Genomic DNA, 21,668 nt, shown 5'->3' with positions numbered 1-21,668 from the left:
TGGAACATGGTCAACTCGGACTAAATATCCCCCGCCTCCCCCAGGACTTGGATGAAATTCTGCCGGAGGTGGGAGTTGAAACTCCTTCTGACAGGGGATTCTGCCAGACGTTCCCAGCAGACCCTCACAATACGTTTGGGCCTGCCCCGTCGGACCGGCATCTTCCCCCACCATCGGCGCCAACTCACCAACTCGGCCACCGCCCAGCTCACACTGCACCCGACCCCTATGGCCCCTCCCACAGGTGGTGAGCCAATGGGAGGGGGGACCCACGTTACCCTTTCGGGCTGTGCCCGGCCGGGCACCATGGGAGCAGGCCCGGCCACCAGGCGCTCGCCCTCGAGCCCCACCTCCAGGCCTGGCTCCAGGGGGGGCCCAGGTGACCCTCATCCGGGCAAGGGAAACCTTGATACATATATCTTGCTCATCATTTTTGGAGCCGTGCTTTGTCTGGTCCCTCACCTAGGACCTGTTTGCCATGGGTGACCCTACCAGGGGCGTGAAACCCCAGACAACTCCTCGGAACATTGGGACACACAAACCCCTCCACCACGATAAGGTGACGGCTCAAGGAGAGGGTTAAAAATGTCATAAATTGCAAAATGGGAAATTTCTTTTGTAGCTACTGGTGATTGTATTTAAATCTCCAAAACCTATTGGCCCAAAAAACAAATTAAGTTGTCAGTGCTTGCATTATTTATGTAACACTTTTAATGATGCACAGCCCCAACAGGAAACAGACATTTAACCCAAGGCTTTCCTTACTGTTGCTGGAATTTTTTTTTTTTTTTTTGAAATAAAATAAACAATAACAGCTCAAACAATGGAGGACAATATCTTGCTTCTGGTGTGTGATCACACTGAAAGCATAACAATGAAGAGTCTCGTAATCAAGTTGAATGTATTCTTTGCTGTTTTCAATAGTCCAACAGGACATGTTGTCCTTAATAACAAACCCACATAAGCAAGGTGCTGCCCTGTGTTTAAAAACCCTCAGTCAATGTCTAAGAGTACACTCCCCCCCCCAAAAAAAAAAAAAATCATGAAACCACCCGTGTTTTGAAAAACACAAAGGGCAAACAAGCCTGACTTGGATTGGAAAACAGGAAGTATCCAGTTGAGGTTATGTCAAATCCTCTAAAAGGAAACAACAAATGTTCCAAACAAGCAGTGCCACAACAAAGTGAGAAAAAAGGAAACCACTTGTAATAATTAGGGCAGAGTACAGAGGCATAGTTGAGTTCCCACAGAAAAAGTAACACTCCCGCCAAATGTGGTGCAGCTCAGTCTCTGGCTAAAGGACGTCGTGGTTAGCAATATGCTTTTGGCAGTAGATTATGTCAAACTAATTTGTTTGAAACAGAGTCACGCGAACACGAATATCAGTGCAGCACGAACAAAAGTAGCGTAGTGCAAACGTAACTTCCAGTGGTATTTTAATGATACATTAGCATTTTCTTCACAATTTAAAACACTATAGTACTCTGCAATCTAATTACCTCAAATTCAATGTGAAAAGCTGATGAATTGATGTCTGAAATAAACATATTTTTCATTGCATCTGCAAGGATGAAATCGGAGAGGTTTTGGGCAGAGGGTGAGCACGGGATTTGGCTGGCACGTCCAGTCGCTTCCTATTAACACCCCTTTCAGATCCTGGCAACTGGGAAGAATAGGCCAGACTGTCAGTTGAAACAAGTCTTGTGAAATGTTTATCCCAGGATGACCCAATTGGAAACATCAGGAAAAAGAACCATGTAAACCACATGGCCCTCACTAGGCTAAAGACAGCACACACTATTGATGTCTGTTTGATAGGCAGACTGCTGCCCAAGTCTGCACTGTGGCCACTCTCTGCCACAGTCAACAAAATAGAGCCCAAGAAAAAAATAATCAGCTTGTTTCTTCAAATAACACATTTTCTTGAAACATCACCTATGTATAAATGAGGAAGGTTTCCCAACTCTTCCTCATGTCTCGTCTAAAAGATATTGAATTGATTGGACTATCTGCGTCAGAAGAGCCAGGCCTACCCCGACTCGAGTGTGCAGTGAGAGATCAGCAGGACTGCTGCGGGAAATTTTGTTTGAAAATTATATTATTATTATTTCCCCCAATACAACTATAATGGGCGTCAATTATTCGCCGATTTTCGTTATTCCCGCGAATAACGGGGGTCCAATGTATATAGAAGGTGACCCCCCCCCCAAATTTTGTGGCACCCCCTGGAGGCCACGGACACCTATAGGCATACGTATGCCAATATTGCCAAATAGTCGGGCTGACCGAGTATGGGCATGATAACCATACCGGTTGTCTACCAGTCAAACAAACACACCGTTCATCAAGCTGTGACATTTACCTAAGCATGATAATCCCAGTTTACCTCGTAACAAGTGATGCAGTTTGATGTTAAACCAATTAGCGTCAATGTAATCCTTTTTGTAATTACTCATACAACTGCCACAGGGACATGGAAATTCAGTGGAAATAGACCTCACACCCTGTGTGTAGGTAAACTGCCAGTTGGCTTGCAAAGACTGGGACGGCCAGTGAATCCTACCTGAGGTCTGACCAGGTCCATCCAGTTTAGATTCACATTTTGGAAGTGAGAAATCTAGAAAGACAGAAGACAAATTAAAACTTGTGGTTTGAGGAAAGTGAAGAAGACAAAACCTGACTAAGCCTTTAGTTTGTATTTTTAAGCGAGCGGTCAGAATATTACATTTAATTATAATGATGAAAGCCCCTTGTTTGGTATCACGCATTCTTAATTGTGACTCACATGGTTCGGTAATGAAATCAGAGGTGCAAATACACTTTGCTTTCTGACTCACTTGTACACAGACACACTCATTCAATCATGAATATCCTCTCACAATCTAAGAGGTAGCAAACGCAGTTGAACTCTTTTCCAAGAGGGATCCTCCTTCGAGGAGTTCAAATGTTTACAATACACAAAAAAATTTTTGTACTGCTTCATCCTCACGCGGGTTCGCGGGCGTGCTGGAGCCTATCCCAGCTAACTTCGGGCGAGAGGCGGGGTACACCCTGAACCGGTCGCCATCCAATCGCACGGCACATAGAAACAAACAACCAGTCGCGCACACATTCACACCTAATGGCAATTTAGAGGCTTCAACCGACCTACCACGCATGTTTTTGGGCTGTGGGAGGAAACCGGAGTGCCCGGAGAAAACCCACGCAGGCACGGGGCAAACATGCAAACTGGGATCTGAACCCCGGTCCTCAGAACTGTGAGGCAGATGTGCTAACCAGTCGGCCACAAACTTATAGATAAGCACATTCTTTCCTGATGTTCAGGTTTTAAAATACAATTTCAATGCTCAAATAAGGGACACAAAATGCATAGTAATTCAGTATGACTGATCTAAGCAAACAGGACTGTATAAACTTAACCTTCAATTAAATCTCAACTAAGTCAAACACTGACGATATCTTTCATTTGTACAAAAGTGTCGTGTTTGAATCCACAGACTGACATTGCCGTTTCTGGGTCACGTCAGTAGGACACTGTCGTCGTAGCGAAAGATAACAGGGAGAAAAAGACAGAGATGCGGGTCAGCTTAGGTCTCCTCTGCCTCAGCTTCACCCAGCTGCCTCTCCAAAAAGAACAGCATGGCATTTGCTTCAGGATTACAGCAAGCACCTGTTCACTTCCTGTATGTTTCATTTTATACAGTGTGGTGCGGTCCTGTGAGAAGATTTGTAAACCTTTCCTCCCCCCCCCCCCCCTTTGCAAAGTGTGTGGGAATTAAAGCAGGGGAAATGATATAAAGCACAATACTGCTTGGCTCGAAAGCCATAAAGACATTTATGATGCTCAAGCGTGCGTTACTTTGTGGCCAATCGCTACATGCATGTAATCTATGTCTGTAATTCTGCAAGCCTAAATGGTTGGATGCCAAGTTTGATCCTCAATCCGATGGCGGGGAGGCCGAGCAGCAGTTTAGCCTCTCTAAACCAGAGGAGCGTTGGGGCTGGCAGTGTTCACGTGACACGGATCAAAGGCTGCTGCTGTCTTCAACGCAAAGGGGAATGTTGTGTGCACGCTTGAGAGGGAGAGCGAGCACAGTTTGTGTTGGACAGGCCGTGCACAGCTGTTGACAGAAGACAAGAAGTCTGGAGCAGTGCACAAGCTCGGACACATACAGCATGTAAATACGCCAGAACATAAGCCCAGTAGCATAATTGACCAAGTCATTGAAACAAGAAGGAAAACAAAAAAACAAAAACAAATTCAACATACACATCCAGTTGCATCAATTCAATTTGTTGATTCACTTGAACTGGATGGCTGATAATCTACATAGATATAACAAAACAAACATTTTTTAGCAACCAAATTGGTATTTTTATTGATATTGTGATGTTAAATTAAAAACGACTCAGACAGGTTTGACAGATAGGCTGTTGATTGATATTGACTGATAAACTGAGTTTTACCCCCCCCCCCCCCCTGCCCCCAAAAGCTGGTTTTGTTTTGAAAGAACTTTGAATCGCACCTAGGAGAGCACAGACCTCTACCAAGGTTAAAGTGATATTTTAAAAAATAAATAAATAAAATAAAATTTTAAAAAAGCATTGGATTGGTCATAGCTTCTTAAATGGTCACTGTACGTTGTGACGAGAGCAAATCAGTGGATAGTAATCAATGACCTTTACTGTGAGCTCACAAGCATACCTGGTGGCTTCAGGATTATGGGGAAAAACAAAGAGCTTGAAGCTAATTTGGAGAACTGTGCGAGCGAGAGAGAACAGACACTCACACGGAGACTTGCTGATGTCACAAGCCACCCTGCCTGGCCCCGCCTCTTAAAGGCACACATATATATAGACAGATACTACAATAAGTGCAGTATAAATGATGGTGGGTTCTATTAACAGGGGTTCACAGTATATATCGTGGGTACGGAAAGTATTCAGACCCCGTTAAATTTTTCACTCTTTTATATATTGCAGCCATTTGCTAAAATCATTTCAGTTAATTTTTTCCCACATTAATGTACACACCCCATATTGACTGGAAAAAAAAGAAGAATTGTTGAAATGTTTGCAGATTTATTACAAAAGAAAACCTGAAGTATTCAGAGCCTTTGCTCAGTATTTAGTGGAAGCACCCTTTCGAGCTAATACAGCCATGAGTCTTTTTGGGAATGATGCAACAAGCATCACACCTGGATTTGGGGATCATCTGCCATTCCTCCTTGCAGATGCTCTGCAGTTCTGTCAGGTTGGATGGTGAACGTTGGTGGGCAGCCCTTTTCAGGTCTTTCCACAGATGCTCAACTGGGTTTAAGTCAGGGCTCTGGCTGGGCCATTCAAAAACAGTCACGGAGTTGTTGTGAAGCCACTCCTTCGGTATTTGAGCGGTGTGCTTAGGGTCATTGTCTTTTTTGAAGGTGAACCTTCGGCCCAGTCTGAGGCTCTGAGCACTCTGAGATTTTCGTCCAGGATATCCCTGTACGCATTCATCTTTTCGTTGATTGCAACCAGTCTCCCTGTCCCTGCAGCTGAAAAACACCCCCGCGGCATGACGCTGCCACCGCCGTGCTTCACTGTTGGGACTGTATTGGACAGGTGATGAGCAGTACCTGGTTTTCTCCACACATGCCACTTAGAATTAAGGCCAACAATTTCTATCATGGTCTCATCAGACCAGTGAATCTTATTTCTCACCATCTTGGAGTCCTTCAGGTGTTTTTTTAAAAAAAAAAAAAAATTTTAAGCAAACTCCATGCGGGCTTTCATGTGTCTTGCACTGAGGAGAGGCATCAGTCGGGCCACTCTGCCATAAAGCCCCGACTGGTAGAGGGCTGCAGTGATGGTTGACTTTCTAGAACATTCTCCCATCTCCCGACTGCATCTCTGGAGCAGCTTCATCTGTATTCTAATAGTGTTTTCAGGATCATGTAGAGCACTGGTGTCAAAAACAAAGCCAGATTGGGCAGCCATATAAATTAATTGATTGATTTGATATTTCAGACAGTTGAGAGCAAGTCTCAGCATTCAAAAGCAATTGGTAAAGGGAAATGCAATGTTTGCATGTATTGATTAATATAATCCACTTGTGTGGTTATTCACATAATAAAAACACGTAGTCTTACATTATGCAGAAATGTATAACATCTGCCAAAAGATGAATTTAAATACAAACCTTGACACAAATATGTCAGCATTTTCTTTTCACTGAAAACCATACCATCGGAACCACTAAATGACCTCTCGAATGGATGTGCGTCCATATTTTCAACGAATCAATAATTTGATGAGGTGGAGGTAACATGTTTACAGAATGTATGACGGTGCGTTCAAAAACATTGAGTCTTTATTGAGATCGATCAACACCAGTTGAAACAGATCTTTAACAAATACAACACGTGAGAAACCATCGAAACATCTGATTCTGAACTGCAGGAGGCATCCTGGACCAACTGCTTCGACTCCCTGACATCTGCAACATTTGCCAGTCAATAATTAGAGCTTAATGCTGCCAACTACAGTTGGCCATGTATGACCACTTCATTCAAAGATGCAACGCTAGGTCGCCATAGCAATGACAGAGACGCTGTTCTTATAAATATAAGGCCATATTCTACCGTTCGGGCAGAAGTTTTTTTGTTTTTTTTAACCCACCTCACTTGCAACGAAACGCATTCTCCCGTCTAGACTTCTGACACACCCACTGTGCGTAATCTAAACAATTTTGTGCAACCTCAAAAAGACTCACTGAAGTCTGAGGCTTGCTGTAACACATGAAGCATGGAGTTTTCATTACAAACTGGTGAATGTCATAGAAATGACATGCTTTAAATACCTTACGTAGCGGATGTGTGTGCCACCACCAGTGGGACGCTTCCGCCGTTCTGTCCAATATACTATACACTAGGAGATCATGTGCTTTTTTTATTCTGTATGAAATAAATCCAATAAAAGTAATCTAAGCAGAATACTGTGCTTAACGTAACGTAAAAAAACGTATGTTAGGCGGTCCAACAATAAAAAAAGGGGGCATGCCTGTTGTTTTAGAGATCAGCAGTGTACAACCTTTGTTGTGCCACAGACCAGGCAAGTCACTTTAATGTATTTGACAACCAACATAAAAGCAAATACAAATGATTCAATATCTAACTCACCATTGGATCATTACAATAACGAACGTAGGGATACATTACGGACATTGATTGGGCAACCAGTGAGCGGCGGTCAGTGTTATGGACCCGGTACGTCCCGCACGAGTGAGCAGTCGCCGGGTTGCTTCACCCTGGGTGCGTATCTGGTTTGCGGGTGTGTTAAATGACAGATTCGAGTCGACGGGAGAATGTACGAAGCCAGAAAAGTGTGTAGCTTGCTTTTAATTCCGGTTCTTCCGAAATACGTCTTTATGGGAAACCGTTCCGCGGCGCAAAAAAAGGTTGGGGGCCGCTGTGTTGTGCTGAAAAAATTATCAATGACATCATTGATGAATTGAATTCAACTCCACTTTCATCACATTATAATGGATGACAAAAAAATTCTTCAATCGTTCAACTCCTATTGTATATTGTTCGTATAGGTTCAGGTCATCTTATCTACAACAGCAGGGTTGACATTTTGTATTTTATTTTGTTTACTGACAATTTTATGAACACATTTTTTAAAAAGTACTGTCTGAGGAACTCACACACTTGAAAATATAAAAATCCAAAATAACTTCCTCAGCAGACTGTTGTGGTTAGTAATTCAGAGACGGCTATACAAGAGATGGTGGTGAATACACACAATTTTAAAAAAGAAAAGGGAAAAAAAAGATAAAAATAAAGCAAGTCTCTCTTCGTCCAAATCTTTCTTCTTGGGTTATAAGAAAGCCAGCATGTACATAGGGGTCAGCTCTCTTGCAACATAGCCAATGCCGATCTGTGCTTTTGGTCTTCAAGTCTGACCAACTGCTAATTAGACTGCCCATTGATAGAACCGAGGATTTCAGCCTCACGGAGAGCAAAGAAGCCTACTTTCGCAAGGCGTGGTCCATCCAAACTTCAACTCTGTAATTTGACGGGTGAAGGCTTGTTTATCCCTTTAAGTTTGCTCTAAGCCTTTTTTAATCGGTCCTTCCCTATATCCACTATGCTTAAATCTGCTTCCGTATGAGAGGCATCATTTGGTCACTCACCCTTTTGTTCACCACATAAGGAAATGAAACTGAAAATTCGGAGTACAGTGAGCGAAAGCACAGGAAATCCTTCCACTTCGAAAAATCCATTCTTCGACACTTAAAGGCTGGCACACATTGGAAACGTTGTCTGTAAAATATTGCGTCTGATAGACAAAAACGTCTCACACAATCAAAACGGTCTTTCCTTGGACGTTGATGGCCACTGTCCTATGGCAAGTCCACTTCGGCATGAATGGGACGACATAAAGCTTAAGATGGCCTGACATCTTATTGCAGTGTGCATCCAGGAGCTTCTACGCCAATTCAATTCCACAACGCAGTTTTGCACAATAATGCCACTGCGAGCGCCCGCTAACTTCGTTATATGTTACTCAAGAGACCATTAAATTAATAATATATTGCGAAAATGTGCATCATTTAGAAGTTATTTTTAGCTGTACCTTGGGACTCACGCCACACTGCTACAAAACATCTGACAGAGGTCAAGCTAAAGCTCTAATTGGTCAACTGGATTGACAGGCAGCTGATGAAGGTGGACGTAAGACAAAGATTCTCTCGCAATTCTCGGACGTAGTTTTGCCAATTAGCGTTCAAGCACCGGCTCCCTTTGTGGTTGCTTCACGCCCACTCATCTCAGGAGAACTGAAAATTGAAATGGGGCTACTTTCATATCTTGCTTAATCCTGCAAACTGCTGACTAATTATATCAATAAAAATGTGAGCCCGGGTGGATGCGTTTGATGTTTGAACGTGCGATGGTTGTTTTGGGAATTCTTTTTCTCCCTCTCTTTTTAAGGATGGTTAGAGAAATTCAGTAGTTACTGCAACTGTCTGGGACCGAGATGGAGCTCAGTCTGATGCAAATTTGCTAACAGAGACCAGCGTCACAATGCTTTCAAGGGCTGATAATAATTATCCATTCAGCTGAGGCAAATTAGAAGACATCTCAAGTTCAAAAACAAATGCTGAAACTCGCTTTGTTCTGTTGAAAAATGCCAACTGTCACCCAACGTTGTCTTCACTTTACCTTGAAGGTGAAAATCTCGATTACTCAACCGCCCAGTAAGCAAGCAGCCAGCTTTCACTCAGGTCTACTTGTTAGAGGAGGCTAAAAAGCTGCGAATGTTGCCTTCACTAACGAAAAGGGAGCACCAAAGTGCCAGCGGTTCTCAAGAAAAACACAAAACACAAAACACTTCAACAAATTAGAGCCTTGGGTTTATACTGCTTGGGATCAATTAGGATGAGCAGCTTTGAGCCAAGATTTCTGCACGCAACAGGCTGGCAACAATCAGGTGGCGCGCTGGACAAATAATGGCAAGTCGGATTGACAATATATATATATATATATATATATATATATATATATATATATATCAATAAACTCCTGTAAAATAGCCATAAGTCGCTCAAAAGATTCTAATGCAAGTTTGGTGGTATAAACAGCTGGCTTTCACAAAGCTGGTGTCCCACTCTTCGTGCTCTTCACAATCGCCCTGTGGATAGAGTCAGCTTTCGCAAGGAAGAATGGGCAAATATTGCTGAGTCATGATGTGTCATGACAGAAACGATGCCAGTCATTAAATGGTTTTCTCGTGTTCATCTTATTTATCCATCCATCCATCCATTTTCTGAGCCGCTTATCCTCAAAAGGGTCGCGGGAGCGCTGGAGCCCATCCCAGATTCTTCGGGCTGGAGGCGGGGTACACCGCGAACTGGTTGCCAGCCAATCGCAGGGCATCATCTTATTTAATTCATACATAAATGGTAGACGGATTTAATGGCATGCATGTAACTTAAACACATGTGTATTTGGTGTCAGTGTTAAAACAACATACGGTATAGAAGCACGCGGTAAATGAAAGCAAAGCAATAACATTGGTCATTTATCCAAATGAAAACAACAACAACAACAACAACAACGGCTGGACACACACTGCAGTCAGCAGAGCTCGAGAGCACGTTGCACAACGATAGATTAGAATATTGACTGGGAAGATCCATAATATGTTTGCATGGATGAATGAAGAGTATTAGGTTACAGAACAGAGCAAGAGTTGAATTAAAAGTGCATTAAGGACTTTGAAGGAATGAACGCACGTTTAATTTGGTGCATTCCTTCTTGGCCGGCACTCTTTGATCAGCGTGTGTGAGCGGAAAAAATGAATTGGGGATTGAACCCCGGTCCTCAGAACTGTGAGCCAGACGCTCTAACCAGTCGTCCACCGTGCCGCCATTTGTAAAACAGTGAGACGCAAAATTTAAAAAAAAGCTATTTGAAAAAAAGTTAGATAGGACAATATTCTACCTTTAAAATAGATTTTAAATTCTCCATTACAGAAGCCTTCAAAGATATTTTGGAAATTACAAATGCAATTCACATAAGGCAGATGTTGCACAAAATTGCTATTGGTGGTCTAATAAATGTGTTCATTACTGTATGGATAGTGCACCTTTTAAAATTAGACTTATTTTCTCATCAAGAAGTCTCCAGCACGGACGGCGTCGCATGCAACTTTGCGTCTGTGCAAGTGTGAGCAGCAGAAATCAACGGCACCAGGTGTCACGGAGAGAAACAGCTGAGCGAGAGAGGGCGAGACAGCTGTTTCTTGTGGGGCTGCATAAGTGCTGGTGGTCCAGCATCTTCAGCCCCCGCAATGCACTTTTGCCAGGAAATCTACCTTTTAAAAAAGTGCAACAACATTCCCTGTCCTCTTAACAACAGGCCCAAGTGCAGTTTCAAGGTTAAGATCGCAATGTGCGTGTGCGCTGTCGTCACATCGCAGGGGTCCTGCGCAATGTCGGTGTCTTGACATGATAAAAGCCAACTGTAATATTAATAAGTGACCAGCAGAGGGACCCGGTTGGATATGCTAATGGGATGAGCGCCGATGTGACGGTAAATTGTAAGCCGCCGACCAACACACACAGAGCGGCCCAGTGTTATATATATATATATATATATATATATATTATTTTTTTTGGTATGATAACTATTGATGAGGGGATAATGACACACCTGCATTTACCGTATGTCTCATCAGAATACGATGAACGAATTCATGTCGCAATGGATTACACTTGGGGGGCGGGTGGGGGGAGAGCCACAGCATTATTAAAGCGACCAACTTCGCATGTGTACAACGTGTTTGTTTCGCTGAAAGCAATGCGATCAAATATAGAAATACTAATGCATAAGTTCAAACATTCATGTATAATAACATTGATTAAAAATAAAAATAATGAATAGTGTTAGGAATGTGCTAATGACTTTACAGTATAACAGGGCATGAAAGGAAATGCTTTGAACTTCATGGACTATTGCTCAATACTGCAGTGCATTAAAATACAGGTAGCCGTCGTACAAATGACTGTATATGCTGAGAGCGGCATAGAACAGCGCTCCATCATTCTAAGACGTGTTGACACTTTGGTTTCCTTGGCATGACAAATGTCGTGGCGCGACATCTTGAAAAGCAACGACGGTCTCTTTAGACTGAGAACGAGGTTCTCGGTCTTGGATGCGGCTCTGGCGTCGCATCTTGAGTGTGCAAGTGTGCCTAATATCGTGGGGCGCAAATCGGACGATTGTCGCTGCATCACGGCAACACGGGCTGGTGTGTACGATGACGTCAGGCCCCACAAAACGCGTTGACGTTTCGGATGCGTTGTTGAGGAGGGCTTGGCTATGCTGATTAGGAGGAGGATGCCGTCATGTCAGAAAGGCCCATTCATGCGTGATACTGAGCCATAGGATGAACTAATCCTTCAGGCCAGGATGGAGGACTTGGTATTGGACGTAGAAGGTGCAGCCTGCATTCGCGCCTGATGGTCTGCAGCTCCAAATCAATCAATGCATCATCAATGCTTCTGCACGACAATTCAAATGAACACCGACACAGCACCCCCATCCCACCCCGGAACCGGACTCGCCCCTTCCTGACTTACCGGATTTGAAAAACGCCGCTACGTCTAGAGCGTCCTTCGCAGCCTCATCCAGCCCGTCCGCCGCGCTCATGGCTGCGGCTCCCCGCACCCAAAACACCAATCGAAATCCACAAAGCGGGGCGGTTCGGTGTCGGCTCTCGTCACACGAGCGAGCCGGAAGCTCGCCTCGTGAAGCCAAAGACCTCCTCCTCCATTTTGCCCGACGACGGACAAATCCTCACGAGCGAGTGGCGGCGCTCCACAGCCGAACGGAGGAAGAGAAGCGAGCGAGGGCCGACACTGGAGAGAGAGACAGAAGGTTGGGGAAAAGGGAAAAAAGAAAAAAGAAAAAAGAAAACACTCGGGGAGGAGGGCTGGGGGTGGGATATCCTGGGATTCCGTTTGTGGCGGAGGTGGGGTCGGTGCATTGTGCGCCGCTTCCAATTGATTCCCCTCCCACGTCACTGCGGTGCTGATGCGGTCCGCGAGGGAGCGTCACGGCTCTCGTGGCCTCGCGCGACGTGAGCTCATTCCGAGCGCCCGTCGGAGCCTGGCCGCTTATCTGCGCGATGAGCTCACTCGGCGCACAAATTGGAATCCGCTTCTCCGCTTCCTGGCGACTCTTCCTTGGCCCTTGAAGATGCGTTACGGTGCGCTGCCGCCACCTAGCGGCCAACCTCGGTACTCGTCGGAGGCGACAGCGGTTCCACCAATAACGAACTATATTTGACAATTCGTCGACAAAACGCCCGTTTTTGCTTTCGGAGGTTGCTACAAAATACATTTGCAAATATTTCAAATGTTACTTTTACTATAATAAATGATTTTAGACTGACGTGGTCGGACGTGATGAAGAATTTCTGACCGGATTTGAATGTTTATATCGTCACACGTGCCTTTGATACATATTTGTTGTGTGTTTGATACATAAACATGTAGCAAATAATTGAATAAGTAAAATAATCATTAGTAGCGCTCTCCTGTGAACATCTGGTGACCGCCACCCCCCTTGTTTCTGTCATCTATCCCATGAAAGTATTATTTAAACAAATATATAAAAACTTATGATGCATGCAGTTCAATGAAAAAAATGACTCACACAGATTCAAGCAATTTTTTAATATATCTTTATACGGAAAGACTGACATTTCATTTATCAGCACGCAAAAATCGTTTTTTAAAGTGGGTAAAGCGGTCTCCCCCACTTGCTGGCGTTACCATGGTAACCACCAACAACACGACGGTGACCACGACACGGAGAAAGAACAGCAGAGATTTGAAGAAACAACCGTCAAATCTTGTGTTGCATCTGATTACGGAGGGAACGCGCGAGGCATGTCGTCCACGTCACGACTCGTCAAAGTCAGTTACAGGAACAGAAGCAGCCAGGCAGCTGGCCCTGTGGAGTCCCTCAAGGAACTGCAGGTATGATCACTGCTAATACTTTCAGCTCGTTAATTAAGGCCTTGGAATTCAAAAATGTTATTAAATGACCCTTCAGATGTGTAAATTGTTTCTGGCTCTCACGTTAATATGTGTGCACTCATTACATGTATGTTATTATTATTATTTTTTTTTTTGCACATGAAAACCAAGCCCATCTAATTAATTTGTCTTGACTAAACTCCAACTCGAGACTGCACGTAAAGCCCCATGGACGGTCTTCACCATTTTGTTCTTATTACTTGCCACGGACCAACAAGCAACACTTTAAAATGTCTGTGTGGTTTTCTTCATGCGTGGATTAGATATAAATTGAACATTCGGTCTGTCTGTCTGTCTGTCTGTCTATCTATCTATCTATCTATCTATCTATCTATCTATCTATCTATCTATCTATCTATCTATCTATCTATCTATCTATCATCTAATCTAATCTAATCTAATCTAATCTATCTAATCTATATCTATGCGGATCGGAACCCCCAACCTCAGAAATGAGGCGTATGTGATACTCGTTTGGGGAAACACCGACCAAAAAAAAAAAAAAAAAAAAAAAAAAAGCTGTTGGGTGCACTGCGACGGTTTGTCCACTAGAGTGCAGCATCATTACACTACCAATCGCTCAGATGGATGAGGATGATGAATGGATATTGACGTTCACTATGACCAATCTGGGTTGGAGTTAGAACAATTATAGATCTCCCTCTCTCTCTCTCTCTCTCTCTCTCTCTCTCTCTCTCTCTCTCTCTCTCTCTCTCTCTCTCTTATTGTTAAATCTGAATTGTTATTGTCTTTATACAGGCACATCTCTAATGCCACTGTTGTAATGGAGCACATTAGATTTTGCAGGTGTGCCTCATATTGCGGCGAGTTAGTATACAGTATCGTATCGTGTACTAGAAATATACAAACAGGTTTCAGGGTGAGGAGAGAAGGCCGTCTTGCTCCCCTCTTTCTCTGCAGCTCGCTCTTTCTGTCGCTCCCTCTCTCTCAGATCTCCCCACAACATGCATAATTCACAGTCAGTGTCCTGTTTCACGGCAGCTCACAAGCTGGCACTTGCATATAGAAAATCAACCATTGAATAATTGATGAAATAACTGCTTTTAAATGCAAAGCTTGACGATGATTATTGTTTTCAATATACTGTCAAGCCCATCAGTTGGATTCATGCTGTGCCTCACAATGAGAACAAATGCAATTTGTTATTAATATACATTTGTGTCTATGCATTATTTTTTTTTGAGGGCATAATCCTTTTTAAACCTTTTTTTTTTTTTTTTTTTTTGCACAATTTACTTTTGTAGCACTTTTGTTTTCAAAGCAGAACAAAACAAAACAAAACAAACAAACAAACAAACAAAAAACGAGCAAAAAAGGCATTTTTTGTTGATCCATTTACATTGAAAAAGAGAGCAAGACATTTTCAACACTTTAGGTTGGTTGGTCAATAATTTGTCAAAATAATAGACACACATGGCCACGGACCAATATAGAAGTATAGATTAGTGAAAAAATAGTAAATGTCCCAAATTGGGACATGGGAGGTTTCTGCCTGACAGTGCGATGTGTACCAATAGAAATATAGAATTATATGAAAATTCACAATACGCACAAAATTATTTTCCATTTGAGTTCTCTTGCCAGTGCTTTATAATGTTTTTATTTGTGAGTCAATAATGTCTATGATTTCATCCTTCGAATTGCTGAATTTGTGTTTTTCCTGTCCAAACGCACGAATGAAATGGGGATGTAAACAACGTCAAGTAAATGCACCTGGCCAGTTCACACTTAGATCGTCACTTGTCCCTTTTGAGTTGTCGACCTGGATCGGAACAAACTAAGCATCCTAACTTCGATAAACGTAACCATCAATTACCATAATGACTGAAATGAATGTATTTTTTTCTTTTTTTGGGGGGGGGGGGTTTATATTAAAGCCTGTTGTTGGGTCATTTTTGGGCACCATCCAGAATAATGTGCATGTGTGTAACTTGGCTTACAGTTTATGATGGCCAAGTAGTGTTTACCCCTCAGCTCGCCCTCTGCAAGACAAGTATCACTTTGTTAGCATACAGCGCTAGTGGCGCATACAATCCAGAAGGTGTGTTCAGGCGGGGAAGTGGATTGGCCTTCATCTCCACCCCCACAACTGCTCATCCTTTCCCCTGTCCTTCCCACTCTGTTGTGTTCCATGTAAGGTGAGAGCAGGAACATGATAATTACCCGCTGCACGGCCGGCCATCCTTCACCGCATTATCCTGTTCGCAGTGGCCGTTTAGGAGCAACTCAGATCATTTCAGGGCAGCAACCCTTCTCAAATGGCAACTAATGAGACAGCTGATTGCTCGCATCGCCGCTCGTTCGCCGTCTCGTCTTTGTTGGCGGCCCTAATTCTCTGCTGCCCTGCAAAACCAAGCCAATTAAGAGGGTGGGCCGACTTGAAAAGAAATGTCAGTGTGATAGGGCAACGACGATGCTGCAGTCAGAATATCAAAACGAGGTAAGGTGACCCGAGTGCTCGGAAGGTTCAGACGGCTTTTGGCTTCTCAGGTCAAATGCAATTATTTTGTCATTCATGGAGTAAACTCATTAGAGCAGCTGTATGTATGTGGCAGCATGAAACTGGTCGGACTTTGATTATTTTGAGTCTCATGCCGGATTTACACTGCAGGTGAAAGTACCCAATTCTTTTTTGGTCTTTATTTACACCCCAATTCCAATGCAGTTGGGACGTTGTGTTAAACATAAATAAAAACAGAACACAATGATTTGCAAATCATGTTCAACCTATATTTAATTGAATGCACTACAAAGACAAGATATTTCATGTTCAAACTGATCAACTTGATTGTTTTTAGCAAACAATCATGAACTTAGAAATTTATGGCTGCGACACGTTTCAAAAAAGCTGGGAACAGGTGGCAAAAAAGACTGAGAAAGTTGAGGAATGCTCATCCAACACGTGTTTGGAACATCCCACAGGTGAACAGGCTCATTGGGAACAGGTGGGGGCCATGATTGGGTAGAAAATGAGCTTCCCTGAATTGCTCAGTCATGCACAAGCAAAGATGGGGCGCACTTGTTCACCTCTTTGCGAACAAGTGCGTGAGAAAATAGTCGAACAGTTTAAGGACAATGTTCCTCAACGTACAATTGCAAGGAATTGAGGGATTTCATCATCTACGGTCCATAATATCATCAAGAGGTTCAGAGAATCTGGAGAAATCACTGCATGTAAGCGGCAAGGCCGGAAACCTACATTGAATGCCCGTGACCTTCGATCCCTCAGGCGGCACTGCATCAAAAACCAACATCGATGTGTAAAGGATATCACCGGGTGGGCTCAGGAACACTTCAGAAAACCAATGTCAGTAAATACAGTTCGGTGCTACATCCGTAAGTGCAACTTAAAACTCTACTATGCAAAGCAAAAGCCATTTATCAACAACACCCAGAAACGCCGCCGGCTTCTCTGGGCCCGAGCTCATCTAAGATGGACCGACGTAAAGTGGAAAAGTGTTCTGTGGTCCGACGAGTCCAGAGTCCACATTTCAAATTGTTTTTGGAAATTGTGGACGTCATGTCCTCCGGGCCAAAGAGCAAAAGAACCGTCCGGACTGTTATGGACGCAAAGTTCAAAAGCCAGCATCTGTGATGGTATGAGGCTGTGTTAGTGCCAATGGCATGGGTAACTTACACATCTGCGAAGGCACCATTAATGCTCAAAGGTACATACAGGTTTTGGAGAAACATAAGCTGCCATCCTAGCAACGTCTTTTTCATGGACGCCCCTGCTTATTTCAGCAAGACGATGCCAAACCGCATTCTGCACGTGTTACAACGGCGTGGCTTCGTAGTAAAAGAGTGCGGGTACTAGACTGGCCTGCCTGCAGTCCAGACCTGTCTCCCATTGAAAATGTGTGGCGCATAAAATACGACAACGGAGACCCCGGACTGTTGAACAGCTGAAGCTGTACATCGCGCAAGAATGGGAAAGAATTCCATCTACAGAGCTTCAACAATTAGTGTCCTCAGTTCCATCCATCCATCCATCCATTTTCTGAGCCGCTTCTCCTCACGTGGGTCGCGGGCGTGCTGGAGCCTATCCCAGCTGTCATCGGGCAGGAGGCGGGGTACACCCTGAACTGGTAGCCAGCCAATCGCAGGGCACATAGAAACAAACAACCATTCGCACTCACAGCCATGCCTACGGGCAATTTAGAGTCTCCAATTAATGCATGTTTTTGGGATGTGGGAGGAAACCGGAGTGCCCGGAGAAAACCCACGCAGGCACGGGGAGAACATGCAAACTCCACACTGGCGGGGCCGGGGATTGAACCCCGGGTCCTCAGAACTGTGAGGCTGACGCTCTAACCAGCCGTCCACCGTGCCGCCTGTCCTCAGTTCCCAAACGTTTATTGAATGTTGTTCAAAGAAAAGGTGATGTCACACAGTGGCAAACATGAACCTGTCCCAGCTTTTTGGTGCAGCCATCAAATTCTAAGTTAATGATTAATTGCTAAAAACAATCAAGTTTATCAGTTTGAACGGGAAATATCTTGTCTTTGTAGTGTATTCAATTAAATATAGGTCGAACATGATTTTCAAATCATTGAATTCTATTTTTAGTTGTTGAACACAACGTTCCAACGTCATTGGAATTGGGGTTGTAGATGCGCAGTACTTTCCAAGTGACACATATCTTCATTGTTGACTGGGTTTGCTGTACATTCACAAAACACATGAAACGACCAGCACGTGCAACTTGAAGTTTTTTTATTTCCTCAAGAATCAAATGTCATTCAAAAGAGAGCGTACAGCTTTATTTGACTAACATTTAAAAAAAAAAAAAAAATAGTTTAGTTGAACAACATAAGTATCTTAAGTATGTTAAGCACCGACAGCGTGCCTCACGGGACGCATCGTGGTCATCTACGATCACACATCAAATTTTTTATGGTTAATGTCGGAACGTTGCATCTATTCAACCGAGCGAAAAAAAGATCTCAAGTGGTAAGTTGAGCGCATGTGAAAATTGCACCTCCTCTGTCATGTTGTAAATGAAGAAGTGAACGCAAATTGGAGTCGAGCGGTATTGCCGAGGGGGATGAGTTGGAGAGGCGATCCGTCGTGTCAGGTGTTTGGGAGACAGCTCTGGAAAAACGGAGTCGCCAAGGTCATCCAGGTAACAAAAGGAGAGCTTTTACAGTTCTTTCATTTGCAGGTTTTATCCCCAAAATTGCATTTTAAGGTCAAAACTGGCTGTAAGTAAAATGGACTTCAGCAGTATGTTCTATGCCCCTGTGGATTTGACTTAATCCTTTACTGATTGCTCGAATAGGCAGGTTACTGAAAACATTCCAAATATGAGATGAGTTCTCTCACTTTATCGTGCCAAACAGTCGTGCCGCAGTATTTTCAGTGCCGTTTTCTCCTTCATTCCAAAAGCCAGCTGTTTGTTTATAATTGGGATTGTCAGTCTTCCCAAGGCTTATCTCACGGTTTGAATTTGCCTGCATATGACTGCTATTTATGATGTAGTTGTTATTATGTTGGTGTGCACGGTCTTCCATATCTCTCTCGTATGGACAGAACACACACACACACACACACACACACACAAGCACAATTTGTTTGCACTTTCCGTTTTGGGAATCTGTGATTATTGGCATCTGCAATGTCATGTGTTCATTGGGCGGTGGTGGTCCAGGCTGTTGGTTTGAATTATCTTCCCTTCACTACACTGTAGCTGTTTGCCTTCGGACAAACTGGGCTGTTCGCACAAGTCGAGAGAGAGAGCGGGTGTGAAGCCAGCCACACGGCGAGTTCAGTCGCGTCCTGCAGTGGAGCGCTGGCGGTTCGGTTTTCGCAGAATTTGTGCCGTCGCGGATGTCTGCGGGCGGGCGCCCGAAGGTCAAACAGAAATTATTCTTCAGCTGGAATTGTAACTCCACGCTGCCAAACTATACGGTTGCCAATTTGCGATCTTGAAATGTCTCTACACGATGTGCTGCCGGGGCGACGCCGCTCACGATGATGCCACTGTCACGAGGACACAAATTCCGATGACAAAAAAACGTGTGAGCATGCTTTCCAAATGAAACATACTAGATTTGTTTTGGCTAGCGCGTCTTAAAATGTGTAGTTCCCTCAAGCCCTTCAATTGAATTTTCATCCAATATTTTTTCACTGCTATTCTTCCCCCAGAAACAAGTCATTATTTTTTTTTTCCTATCGCAGCTTTATTCACGTAAATCCAATTGTTTTGACAAAACTCCATTCTATCTCATTTGTGACCCGTATCGACCCTAAGATTGTGGAACCCTGATCTCGGAGAAGAAAACTCCTGCTTGTCTCATATCATGTGCATAACCATCACCCTGATGTGAATATATGGTGTGCATCTGTTGATCAGCAAAAGTTAAAAGAGGAGCGAGAAGCCAAGCGAGCGCAGCTTGACGGAAGACACGAGTATGTGCTCAGCATCGTGGCCGCATGCCTGGGACTGGAGAAGGATGACGTGGAGGACACAATACTGGAGGGCAAGCAGGTCGGATTCTCCGTAAATAGCATTGCTCGCATTCTGTGTTCTGTTCAGATCAGCGTGGTCGAAATAATCTGCGACTGGTTTCAGGATAGGTGTATGGATGATCAAAACTGTTGTTTTGATCTGTTAGCTCGACCGCATGGAGCAGTTTTTTGTGGCTGACGGGCTTCTGCACCTCATGTTTTACTATCAAGAAACCGGATCGGCGGATGGAGGTGCGTATTATATATTCTGACTTCTGATTTTTAATCTTGACAACCGAGGCCTGCATTTTCATTCGTACTCCCTCAAAGCAATAATGCCGTTGAAGAAGATGTGCGTTTGTACATTGCAGGAACATCATCATCATCATCGTCATCGTCGTCATCGTCATCACCGTCGTCATCCCTGCCACTGCCTCAGCCGCCTGGTCACAACAAGAAGCATAAAGTGTTTGTGACCGATGGGAAGGACGTGGCCCTGACCGGAGTGTGCGTCTTTTTCACCAGGGCCAACGCTTCCAAGGCCGTCACTTCTGAAAACATCCACAGAGTGAGGACATTTGCACAACTACATTTATTTTACATTTTTGCACATTTTAGAATAAGTTTTCTACCTGAGTTCTATGATCTGTTTTAGATGAGCAAGATGCAATTCGATTCCTTCCACGTAAGAAAGGATAAATGCTTACAATGATAAACAATCCCTCTGTGGTGATAAAGGATGTGTCCCCCCCCCCCCCCCCCCCCCCCCCCTTAGGAAGCTTATTCATCATTTATGATGAACGGCTCCTTTTAGTATGGCAGTTTCTTGCCCATATCTAGTGACATAACACTACGTTTGGTGATGTATATTGTATGTATAAGACCACAAAGATCATCATTGTTGATTATTTCAACGTAACACATTGGATTACACGTGGAATGTGTTATATTATTGTCATTTTGTCATGTTCATGTAGCTGTGTCATATAATGTAAACAACACATCCACAATCACAGTAACAAAGTAGCATTACCAACAGTCAAACCATTTTAATTTTAATATGTAATAACTGTATGTATTTAGTAGCACTGAACCGTTTATTTCTAGGATGTCAATTTCAACATGTTGGACACCTCGGATGGGGGTCTGTTAAAAAGTGTGGGACAGCTGCTCGCGGAGGTCTTCATACCGACACTGACGAAGATGAACCATGGCTGGGGAGAGCTGGCCAGTCCACAGGCCCAAGCAGTGAAAAAGGACTTCATATCATCGCTGGAAAACTTTGTGTCGGTGTTGGCGGGGGCGCAGGAGAGTCTGCAAGAAAAGGTAAGGCTGCATGCGCAGTGGAGTCCAACATTACTTCACAAGTATGACTTCGGTACAGCTACAGTGTCATCAGTGCAGCAGCGCTTACATTACAGACCATGTCACGGTCTCTGTCCAGGTTACTTTGAAAGAGTGTGACACATTTGACGTGCGGGTCCTGAAAGGCCCGTCGGACTACGTGGCGGCAGCCAACAACACCGAGACTGTAGAAAAGATAGAAGGCTGCATGAAAGGCTGGATTAAACAGATCGAAAAGGTGAGAACTCTCCAATGCCACATACTC

The 21,668-nt window shown here is 43.8% G+C and overlaps 2 protein-coding genes across 8 annotated transcripts in view; one reads left to right on the top strand and one right to left on the bottom strand.

Annotated features, from left to right (window-relative positions):
• triob (trio Rho guanine nucleotide exchange factor b) overlaps window positions 1–12,724 on the bottom strand; it is an 88,197-nt gene extending 75,473 nt beyond the window's left edge. For all 6 annotated transcript variants that reach the window (XR_009768467.1, XR_009768468.1, XM_061675236.1 and 3 more), the window contains exons 1-2: window positions 12,125–12,724; window positions 2,564–2,617 (exon numbers count right to left, since the gene is read on the bottom strand). Coding sequence is in view for 4 of the 6 variants with exons in the window: in XM_061675236.1 (XP_061531220.1) it covers window positions 2,564–2,617; window positions 12,125–12,194 (124 nt within the window). In the remaining 2 variants the exon portion in view is untranslated. The remainder of the gene's footprint in view (window positions 1–2,563; window positions 2,618–12,124) is intronic.
• Window positions 12,725–13,012: 288 nt separating this feature from the next.
• The window catches only part of dnah5 (dynein, axonemal, heavy chain 5), a 53,719-nt gene continuing 45,063 nt past the window's right edge, over window positions 13,013–21,668 (top strand). For both annotated transcript variants that reach the window (XM_061675232.1, XM_061675231.1), the window contains exons 1-6: window positions 13,013–13,528; window positions 19,965–20,099; window positions 20,227–20,311; window positions 20,431–20,627; window positions 21,167–21,385; window positions 21,504–21,641. In XM_061675232.1, coding sequence (XP_061531216.1) covers window positions 13,175–13,528; window positions 19,965–20,099; window positions 20,227–20,311; window positions 20,431–20,627; window positions 21,167–21,385; window positions 21,504–21,641 — 1,128 coding nt within the window. In that variant the 5' untranslated portion in view covers window positions 13,013–13,174. The remainder of the gene's footprint in view (window positions 13,529–19,964; window positions 20,100–20,226; window positions 20,312–20,430; window positions 20,628–21,166; window positions 21,386–21,503; window positions 21,642–21,668) is intronic.

The sequence above is a fragment of the Phycodurus eques genome, chromosome 4 (genome assembly GCF_024500275.1).
Source record: "Phycodurus eques isolate BA_2022a chromosome 4, UOR_Pequ_1.1, whole genome shotgun sequence".
Classification (NCBI taxonomy): domain Eukaryota; kingdom Metazoa; phylum Chordata; class Actinopteri; order Syngnathiformes; family Syngnathidae; genus Phycodurus; species Phycodurus eques.
This window is presented reverse-complemented; position numbering and strand designations above follow the sequence as displayed.